This window comes from Carlito syrichta, unplaced genomic scaffold (assembly GCF_000164805.1).
Source record: "Carlito syrichta isolate Samal-C Ts95f unplaced genomic scaffold, Tarsius_syrichta-2.0.1 Scaffold308805, whole genome shotgun sequence".
NCBI lineage: Eukaryota > Metazoa > Chordata > Mammalia > Primates > Tarsiidae > Carlito > Carlito syrichta.
In genome coordinates, this window is record NW_007252901.1 from 1,464,086 (window position 1) to 1,475,224 (window position 11,139).

Genomic DNA, 11,139 nt, shown 5'->3' on the forward strand with positions numbered 1-11,139 from the left:
CCCGGCTGATTTTTTGATTTATTGTAGAGATGAGGTCTCGCTGCCCAGGGCGGGTCTTGAACCCGCGGGCTCAGGCAATCCACTCACCTCAGCTTCCCAAAGGCGCGGGATTACAGGCTGAGCCACCGAGCCTGGCTTTTTTCCAGATGTTGTAATATACTTACTCATATATCCATGTCCCAGATGACAATATTTTGTTCTGATTGTTTTCTTTCATTCTCACTGTTCTTGTGGGTTTATTTCTTTACTGACATTTTAGTAGGGTTTTAGGAGGAAGTAAGAGTAGATGTTTGTTTTGAATCTGCCATCCCTACCTAGAAGTCCTCTTTTATGAACTTTTCGTGTAAATATTTTCACTTATATTTGGCATTAGGTCTTTAAATGGATGTATAATTTTTACATAGTTATAAACCTAATGTAGATACAACCTTTCTTTTTTTTCCCTTTTCACACATTTTACATAACATTTATGATTGAATTAATATAGTATATACTGTGTAATTATTCCCTCTTATTAGTTCCAGGTGTCGTTTTTGATTTTTGAGTTGGGGTCTCACTATGTTTCCCAGGCTCCTATGGTCTCCTGGGTTCAAGCAGTCTTCCTGCCTGAGCCTCTTGAGTAGTGGGGACTACTACATTTGTGCCTGGCTAGTTCCAGGGTAATTTTTGAGTATGTGATTATAAATTATGCTAACACAAGCTTTTGTGATGTCACTTTGTATGTGTTTTTCTTTTTCTTTTTTTTTTTGAGTTGGAGTCTCACTCTGTCACCCAGGCTGGAGTGCAGTGGCCCACTCACGGCCACCTCAGCCTCACTCTGCTGGACTCAGGTGATCCTTCTGCCTCAGCCTTCCAAGTAGTTGGGACCAGAAGCACGCACCACCATGCCCAGCTGATTTTTTTGATTTATTGTAGAGATGAGGTCTTGTCAAGTTGCCCAGGCTGGTCTCAAACCCATAGGCTCAGGCAATCCTCTTACCTCAGCCTCTCAAAGTGCTGGGATTACAGGCATGAGCCACCGCGCCCATCCATGTGTGTGTTTTTCTTTTGAAAATGCTGTTGTTATTTATTAATAGTGTCTTGTACTTGACTGTACAAAAATTGCTATACTCTGACTCAGGCTTCTACATTTTTATGTAATTTTTATAGATATTCCATTGTTATTCTTTTTATCTTAGTGTTATTGATTTTTGTTTTAGAGAAGTTTAACATTTTGTATAATAGCATTTATCTTTTGTAATTTCTGGTGTTTAACATTTTCTCTCAATAGTAAGTATAAGTGAGCTATTTTTTAAAAATCAGAATATTTTGGCCGGGCTCGGTGGCTCAACCTGTAATTCCAGTACTTTAGGAGGCCAAGGTGAGTGGACTGCCTGAGCCCATGGGTCTGAGACCAGCCCAGGCACCTTGGTGAGACCTCGTCTCTACAGTAAGTTAAAAAAAAATCAGTCAGGTGTGGTAGTGTGCGCCTATAGTTCCGGCTACTTGGAAGGTTGAGGCGGAAGGATCACTGGAGCCCAGCAGGTCGAGGCTGCAGTGGCTGTGAGCGTGCCACTGCGCTCCAGCCTGGGTGATGGCGTGAGACTTCAACTCAAAAAAAAAATCACAATATTTTATTTTTTATGTTTAATGCTTTAATCTACCCATGGTTTATTGTTGTGTGTAGTATGAATGATTGGCCCAAGTTAACTTTTCTTGGTGTTGCTATCCAGATAGCACAACATGATATATTAAATGATTCATTTCCAACCTAATATGCTTAACTTGTCTTTTATTAAATTTATATCTCTATATATATATTTATATATATACATATGGCCTATATTTGCATTCTCTTCTGTTAATCTGCTTCTATTTTTGGCTCAGTTTTCCCTTTTGATTTTTTTTATAATACATTTTAATATCTGATAAAGCTAAGCTTTCTTCTTTTAAAAGGCTTAGTATTCTTTCCCCCTTTTTTTCTTTTTATTTTCTTTTTAGATTCAGGGTCTTGCTTTGTCACCCAGGCTGGAGTACAGTGGCATGATCACAGCTAACTGTAACCTTGGACTCCTGGGCTCAAGAGATCTTCCTACCGGGCACAGTGGCTCACGCCTATAATCCCAGCACTTTGGGAATTGAAGGTGAGAGGATTGCCTGAGCCCATGGGTGTGAGACCAATCTGGGCAATATGGCGAGACCTCGTCTCTATAATAAATATTAAAAAATTAGCCAGGTGTGGAGGCACGCACCTGTAATTTCAGCTACTAGGAAGGCTGAAGTGGAAGAATCGCCTGAGTCCAGCAGGTCAAGGCTGTGGTGGCCATGAGCATGCCAGTGCACTCTAGCCTGGGTGACGGAGTGAGACTCTGGCTCAAAAAAAAGAGGGAGAGAGATCCTCCTGCCCTAGCCTCCTGAGTAGCTAGAACTTCAGGCATGCATCACCATGCCTGGATAATTTTTAAAAAATTTTTTATGGGGTCAGGGTCTTGCTCTGTTACCCAGGCTAATCTCTTAACTCCTGGCCTCAAGCAGTCCTGCCATCCTGGGCTCCCAGATTCTTGGGAGTACAGGCATGAGCCACTGCTCTCAGCCCCATTTTATTTTTTCGATTAAGTTTTAACCCATTTTGCTGGCTCGGTGGCTCAGCCTGTAATCCCGTGCCTTTGGGAGGCTGAGGTGAGTGGATTGCCTGAGCCCGCCTGGGCAGCGAGACCTCATCTCTACAATAAATCAAAAAATCAGCTGGGCGTGGTAGCGCATGCCTGTAATTCCGGCTACTTGGAAGGCTGAGGCGGAAGGATCACCGGAGCCCAGCAGGTCGAGGCTGCGGTGGCCAGGAGCGGCCACTGCACTCCAGTCTGGGCGACAGAGTGAGACTCCAACTCAAAAAAAAAAAAAGTTTTAACCCATTTTATAACAATTGGAATTTTGTTAAATTTGTAGTTTCCTGGAGAAGAATCACCATTTTAATTAAATGTAATGTTCCCAAATGAATGCCGAAGTGTATCTATTTTATTCCAACTCCTCTTTTGTTTCCTCAAAGAAAGTTCTATAGTTTTATGTTTTATGCCCTCTTAAGTTAATTCCCAAGTATTTTATGTTTATGTTGCTATTATGGATGGAATATTTTTCTTTGTATTATTGGAGTGGGAAAATTATTAGCTAGGCATCAGAATATCTGATTCACATACAAGTTCTACACTGGGTAAATCCTTAGCATAGCTTTGCTGTGCTCTCATCTGTGAAAGGAGAATAGTGGTATCTCATAGGTGGTTTTGGTTTTTTTTCTCATAACAAAATTTACGTGAGACATAGTATGTAAAGTTGCTTTTAAAATTATAAAACTGTAAGACAAAAGTACATTATTTAAGTATGGAAAATTATTACAGGCTGGGTGTGGTGGCTCATGCCTATAATCCCAGCACTTTGGGAGGCCAAGGCAGGTGGATTGCTTGAGGTCAGGAGTTCAAGATCAGAGTGGGCAATAACTTGTCTATACAAAAAATAAAAATAATTAGCTGGGCATGGTGGCACAGACCTGTAATGGAGGCTGAGGCAGAAGGATTGCCTGAGCCTGGGAGGTTGAGACTGTGGTGAGCTATAATAACACTCCAGCCTGGACAACAGAATAAGACCCCAATACAAAAAGAAAGAAAGAAAGGAAAGCTATTACAACTTTGTAGCAGTATTGCATATCCAGCAGTTTTGGTGAACTTTCCTATTGCCTCAAATGATTTTTTACTAGCTTTACTGAGGTATAATTAACGCAATAGACTGTACATATTTGAAATATATCACTTGATAAATTTTTTTTACCTTCTAAATCATTTTTAAGTGTATAGTTCAGTAGTGCTAAGTATATTCACAGTGTGTGCAACAGATGTCCAGAGCTATTTTTGGGTAGAAAGGGAGGTGGAGGGGAGGTCTCATTCTGTCACCCAGGCTGGAGTGCAGTGGTGTGATGTTAGTTCATTGTAACCTTGAACTCCTGGGCTCAAGCTACCCTCCCACTTCAGCCTCCCAAGGAGCTAGGACTACTACTAGCTACAGGTATATGGGCCACTATACCCCAGTAATTTTATTTTTTTATAGATGTGGTCTTGCTGTGTTGACCAGGCTGGTTTTGGCCTCAAGCTTGATCCTCTTGCCTTGGCGCCTCAAAGTAGTGGGATTGCAGGTGTGAGTCACCATGCCTAGCCTAGAACTCTTTTAATCTTGCAAAGAGTAAAACTGAAACTCTATACCCATGAAACAACTCCCCACTTTCCCCTCCCTTTCCTACTTGTCAGCCCCTATTCTACTTTTTGTTTCTATGAGTTTGATTACTTAAGATACTTCATGCAGGTGGTCTCATACAGCATTGTCTTTTTGTGACTAGTTTATTTCTCTTAGCATAATGAATGCCCTCAAGGTTCATCCATGTTGTTGTAGCATATGGCAGGGTTTCCTTCCTTTTTAAGTTTGAATGATGCTATATTGTATGTATATACATTTTATTTATCCATTAATCCATGGATGGACATGTAGTTTGCTTCCATCTCTTGGTTATTGTGAGTATTGCTACGATGAACATGGGTGTGCAAATATCTTGTTGAGCTCCTTTTTTCAATATACCTAATTTTCAATAAGTGGGATTGCTGAATTACATGGTAATTTAATTTTCAATTTTTTTTTTTTGAGTTGGAGTCTCACTCTATCGCCCAGACTGGAGGGCAGTGGCACGCTCCTGGCCACTGCAACCTCGACCCGCTGGGCTCCAGTGATCCTTCCACCTCAGCCTTCCAAAATTTTCAATTTTTTGAGGAGTTCTTATGCTGTTTTCCATAGTTACTGCTCCATTTTACATTCCCACTGACAGTATACAGGGCTCAAATGATTTTTTTTTTTTTTTTTGAGTTGGAGTCTCACTCTGTCGCCCAGACTGGAGTGCAGTGGCCGCTCCCGGCCACCGCAGCCTCAACCTGCTGGGCTCCGGCGATCCTTCCACCTCAGCCTTCCAAGTAGCTGGAATTACAGGCATGCGCTACCACGCCCAGCTGATTTTTTTTTTTTTTATTTATTGGCGGGTCTCGAACCCGTGGGCTCAACAATCCACTCACTTCAGCCTCCCAAAGGCGCGGGATTACAGGCTGAGCCACCGAGCCCGGCTCAAATGATTTTTTAATGGACTAAGTAAACAGTTGTCTTTTGGAAAGTAATATTAAATATTTTGTTTCTTAATTTTAGTTATTTTTTGTATCATGTTTTGATGGTGGAAATATTGAATGTAGTTCATCAGTTCTAAGATGCTGTTGTTTATAAGATGTACCCTTATTTTATGTCTTACTAAGAAAGAGGAAAAAAAAGCTGCCAATTAAATGGATAATCATTGATTTTAAGATGCATCCTGCCAAGCATGGTGGCTCATGCCTATAATCCCAACACTTTGGAAGGTAGAGTTGAGAGGATTGCCTGAGTCCAGGGGTTTGAGACCAGTCCAGGCAACTTGGCAAGATCTTGTCTCTACAATAAAATCAAAACATAGCCAGCAGTGGTAGCATGTGCCTGTGGTTCCAGCTACTTGGAAGGCTAAGGCGAAAGGATCACCTGAGCCCTGTAGGTCGAGGCTGCAGTGGTCGTGAGTGTGCCACTGCACTCTAGCCTGGGTGACAGTAAGATGCATCCCAATTTCAGAGATGTTAAAATGTGAATTAATGTGTACATTAGAATTGGTAAAATATTAGATATTAGATACTAATGATGATAATGAGCCTTTTCCTTAAAAAATTAACAAAGTAGATATTAATCATACTTTATATTTAAATTTTGGCTAGAACTGACAGATTGTACATACATTTAAGCTACTGTTTCCTGAAAGCTCACTAAAATAACGGCAGCTCAGTTTTAAAAGGCATAAACCTGCAAGGACAAAGAGAACAGGAGAGTCTACCACAGCAAATGACAATTATCAACAATTTTTAGAAAATGAATGAATGAAGAGGTTTTGGTATTTGGTTATTGTGGAAAAAAAATTAGTGAAAAGTACATAGAAAGTTACAAACAAAAACATTTAGCCTCAGAGAAAATAAAAAATTGTACAAGCACATGGCTTAGTTGTGAACAGTGTTTACACACTTATATAATGTAAGTTACTGAGTAGGTTTGATTTTTTTATTGGGAAGTTGGGGGAAGAGAAAGTAGGAATGTTTGGTAGTGTAAGAGAGTTAAAAACAAATATGTTTTTATTTTTTAAAAACATATGTTTTATTTTTTTAATTTTTGATTTTTAAAATTTTTAAGTTTCTAATTTTTTTTGAGTTGGGAGTCTCACTCTGTCTCCCAGGCTGGAGTGCAGTGTCACACTCACGGTCACCCTAGCATGGACCTGCTGGGCTCAGGCAATCCTTCTGCCTCAGCTTTCCAAGTAGCCGGAACTACAGGCACGCACTACCATGCCCAGCTAATTTTTTGATTTTATTGTGGAGATGAGGTCTCACCATATTGCCTAGGATGGTCTCGAACCCGCAGGCTCAGGAAATCCACTCGCCTTGGCCTCCCAAAGTACTGGGAATACAGGCTGAGCCACCGAGCCCGGCCTATTTATTTATTTTTTATTTTTTTATTTTTTTGAGTCGGAGTCTTACTCTGTCACCCAGGCTGGAGTGCAGTGGCATACTCATGACCACCACAGCCTTGACCTGCTGGGCTCAGGTGATCCTTCTGCCTCAGCCTTCCAAGTTGCTGGAAGTACAGGCGTGCACCACCATGCCCAGCTAATTTTTTTATTTTATTGTAGAGATGAGGTCTTGCCTATCCTGGACTCAGGCAATCCTCTCACCACTGCCTCCCAAAGTGCTGGGATTACAGGTGTGAATCTGGCTAAAATCAAATATTTTTAACATTGCAAGTCAACCATGTCTAAAATTGATCAGTCAGGAATTATCAATATAAGCATGACATTTAGAATTATGGAAGGAATAGCACAGGAAACTGCTTAAAAGTAGTTGCCTTTGTGGAATGAGGTTCTGGGATCAGGGAGCTGTCATTTTGTTTAGGCGCTTCTTAGTACTATTGTCTTTTTTTTTTTTTTGAGTTGGAGTCTCACTCTGTCGCCCAGACTGGAGTGCAGTAGCACGCTCCTGGTCACCGCAGCCTTGACCTGCTGGGCTCCAGTGATCCTTCCATCTCAGCCTTCCAAGTAGCTGGAACTACAAGCACACGCCACCATGCCTGGCTAATTTTTTTTTATTTATTGTAGAGATGAGGTCTCGCCAAGTTACCCAGGCGGGTCTCGAACCCGTGGGCTCGGGCAATCCACTCACCTCAGCCTCCCAAAGTGTGGGATTACAGGCTGAGCCACCGAGCCCAGCTACTATTGTCCTTTTAACTACTATTTTTTTACTTTGATAAAATAAGTTTTAAATAAGAAAAAAGGAACCTAGTGTGGTGATGTTGATATTTTCCACTTGGGGCTAGTTAAGCAATATAATCTTGATTAGAAATGAAAGAAGAGAGAGCATTTCTACTACACCACATGAAAGAGTTCACTTAGAAGTGCTGGAGTAGATGTTCACTGTGACCCACCTCTGCCTTGGGTGGCTTAAGCAGATCATAGAAAGAAGTAGTAGTAGACACGAACACAGATTCAAAGTAAATTTGTGCATACAATGGAACAGGATAGAGATTCCAAAGCAAAATCTCAATTTCTTAACCAACTCGTCTTTGACAAAGCCTCCACCAACAACCACTGGGGAGAGGAGATCCTATTCATCAAATATTTAAGTTCTATATTATGAGTTAAACACCATTCTAGACTTTGGGGTTAAAGACAAAATAGAAATACAGTATTTTTATTTTATCATCAGAAAAACAGTTGTAAAGCCTTTTCCCTGTGGTATTTACACTCTTAAGTTACATGGAAAACTGGAAAGGCCAGTATTTGTTTTCCCCTCTCTGCTTCTTCTCCAACTTTTTAGTAAGTGGTTTAAATTTGACCTGGAACAGCACAATTTGGTGATAAATAGCAAGGTGTTCAGGTTCTTCAGGATATTGACATTGCCTGACAGGTCTTACTGAGTGTCTCCTCTGTGAATGTAATCTTCTGTGCCTAAGTGAGCCCTCACTTGTATGGCTAGGACTGGGGAGAGATTGGTTTAATCCTTCTATCAGTCAGTTCCTGGCAGGACATTAATACCCTTGTATGGTTCTTAGAAGTTTACAGCTAAATGATACTAATAATAACTATTTATATATACTTTACAAAGCTCTTAACATCTGTTGTCTCATTTTGTTGTCCATCTATGAGATATAATTCCAGTTTTATGGACTGAGAAGGTTTACATGACTTACCCGAGTGCATATTGGTAGGTGACAGCTAGAAGCTGAATTAAATTAATCTCTTGACTTCAATCATGAACTTATTTTGCTGTCCAACTATTTTTCCTTAAAAGATTCTGGGAAATGAGTTCTACCTTAAGGACCACGTCACTGACCTTCCTTATTTCATTCTCTCCTCAGTTTAATTCATTTGACCCTCAGACACAAATCAGTCTTTCTTTTATTTATTTATTTTTTTTAAGTTGGAGTCTCGCTGTCACCCAGACTGGAGTGCAGTGGCCGCTCCCAGCCACCGCAGCCTCGATCTGCTTGGCTCCGGCGATCCTTCCGCCTCAGCCTTCCAAGTAGCTGGAACTACAGGCGTGCGCTACCACGCCCAGCTAATTTTTTTGATTTATTGTAAAGATGAGGTCTTGCCTGCCCAGGCGGGTCTCGAACCCGTGGGCTCAGGCAATCCACTCACCTCAGCCTCCCAAAGGCGCGGGATTACAGGCTGAGCCACCGAGCCCGGCTCAGTCTTTCTTTACAAAAAAAAAAAAAGGAAACAATATTTCATTGCTTATTTTAGCCCTTTACTGTCTGTTTCCTTAAGTCTCAGTTCCTGTGCCTGCTTTTTAGAATTCCTCATAATCTGTTGTTCCTACCTATTCAGCATTGTCTTTCATTATTCCCTAACATATACTCTTTATTCAAATCAGGCAAATCTGTTTTTTGAATGTATTTAAACTTCAACCCATTCCTATTTTCTGATTTTAGCTTGTAGTTTCTCTTATTCAGCCCTTCCTTTGGGGCTCCATCCAAGGCTTTCCTGGTAACTATAATTAGCAGTGGGTGCTCTAGTTCTGACTGCAAATATCACTTACTATCTGTACTGTACAGTTTTGCTTTTTCGGGTGACACCTTTAATAAAGACAGTACTGTATACTGTCTTTCCGTGCTCTCTAATTGCTTTCACATGTTCAAAATAATAAGAGAATTTAAGTCTCTTGACACCAGAAACCAGAGCTCTCACATATATCACATATACCCAGAGTAGTTCTTAAGCACATGCCAGATACTCTTTAAATACTAGTTATTCCAATAAATATATCCAGGTGGCAGAGTCCACTGGTAATGATGATGTGGTCCAAGTAGATCAGAGTTTTTTAGAAAATGCATCTGTGTCTCTTAATTTTTATCAAGAATGTACTTGAAGTCGGGCTCGGTGGCACAGCCTGTAATCCTGTGCTTTGGGAAGCTGAGGTGAGTGGATTGCCTGAGCCCACGGGTTCAAAACCCGCCTGGGCAACTTGGCGAGACCTCATCTCTACAATAAATTGAAAAATTAGCCGGGTGTGGTAGCGCGCGCCTGTAGTTCCAGCTACTTGGAAGGCTGAGGCCAAAGGATCACCGGAGCCCAGCAGGGTGAGGCTGTGGTGGTCAGGAGTGTGCCACTGCACTCCAGTCTGGGCAACAGAGTAAGACTCCAACTCAAAAAAAAAAAACAAAACAGAATGTACTTGAGGATGATTTTTACATTCCCTTCTTCTCTGCTTTTGTTTTGGTGCCAGGCTGTTGATGATGTGAAGAAAGGTTACATCAAAGCAGAGGAAAAGTCTTACCAATTACAGAAGCTATATGAACAAAGAAAAATGGTCATGGTATGTTTATATCCCCATAATTCCTTTATAAAATGTCCTTCTTACCTCTTATACCTATTGTTCTAGTCATTTTTTAAAGAATTGGAATCTGGTCAGTGGCTTAACTAAAAAAAAAAAAGGAGTGGGCCAGGCACAGTGGCTCACACCTGTAATACCAGCACTTTGGGAGCAGAGGCGAGAGGATTGCCTGAGCCCGGGCGTTCAAGACCAGCCTGGGCAACTTGGTGAGAGTTTGTCTCTACAATAACTAAAAAAATTAGCCTGGTGTGGTGGGGCACACCTGTAGTTCCAGCTACTTGAAAGGCTGAGGTGAAAGGATCGCCTTGAGTCCAGCACGTCAAGGTTGTGATGGCCGTGAGCATGCCACTGTACTCCAGAGTGGGTAACAGAGTGAGACTCTGACTCAAAAAAAAAAAAAAAAAAAAGGAGGAATATAGATCTTGATGAAAAGTTCATCGTATCTCTTCATTTAACTTACAAATAACTTGCATTACTATACATTGGAAACTAATGTTATTATTAATAATAACTACATAGTATTCTTTTTTGTTAAAAAGTGCTAAAATAAAAGATGTGTACAGCATTACAATATGATGTGGATAGAATTGTGTAAGAACTGATATTTAGATTTTTAACTTGAGAAATTATTTTAGTTATGATTTGGCAATAGTAAAATCATTTGTTTTTACAGTTTCCATTTCTGCAGTTGCTTAAACATTTATGCTCAGTCATGCTTTTGGTTAATATAATACACTAGAGTCATGCTGTTCGATTCAATAACTACTAGACTCGTGTGGCTATTTAAATCTAAACTTAAATTCATTTAAATTAAATAAAATTTAAAATTCAGTTTTTTAGTTGCACTATCCACATTTTAAGTGCTAAGGAGCCATATGTGCAGTTAGCAGCTTTCATATTGGACTATGCAGGTAGAGAATATTTTCATTGTCACAGAAAGGTCTGTTGGACAGGGCTGCCTAGAGTGTTTCTTTTTCTTTTTGAGTTGGAGTCTCACTCTGTCGCCCAGACTGGAGTGCAGTGGCTGCTCCCGGCCACCGCAGCCTCGACCTGTTGGGCTCGACCTGCTGGGCTCCGGCGATCCTTCCACCTCAGCCTTCCGAGTAGCCGGAATTGAGGCATGTGCTACCACGCCTGGCTGATTTTTTTTTGATTTATTGTAGCGTTGAGGTCTCGCTGCCCA

At 40.9% G+C, this 11,139-nt stretch overlaps 1 protein-coding gene across 2 annotated transcripts in view; it reads left to right on the plus strand.

Annotated features, from left to right (window-relative positions):
• SNX27 (sorting nexin family member 27) overlaps positions 1 to 11,139 on the plus strand; it is a 90,205-nt gene that overhangs the window by 64,528 nt on the left and 14,538 nt on the right. For both annotated transcript variants that reach the window (XM_008065814.2, XM_008065813.2), the window contains exon 8: positions 9,849 to 9,938. In XM_008065814.2, the coding sequence (XP_008064005.1) occupies positions 9,849 to 9,938 (90 nt within the window). The remainder of the gene's footprint in view (positions 1 to 9,848; positions 9,939 to 11,139) is intronic.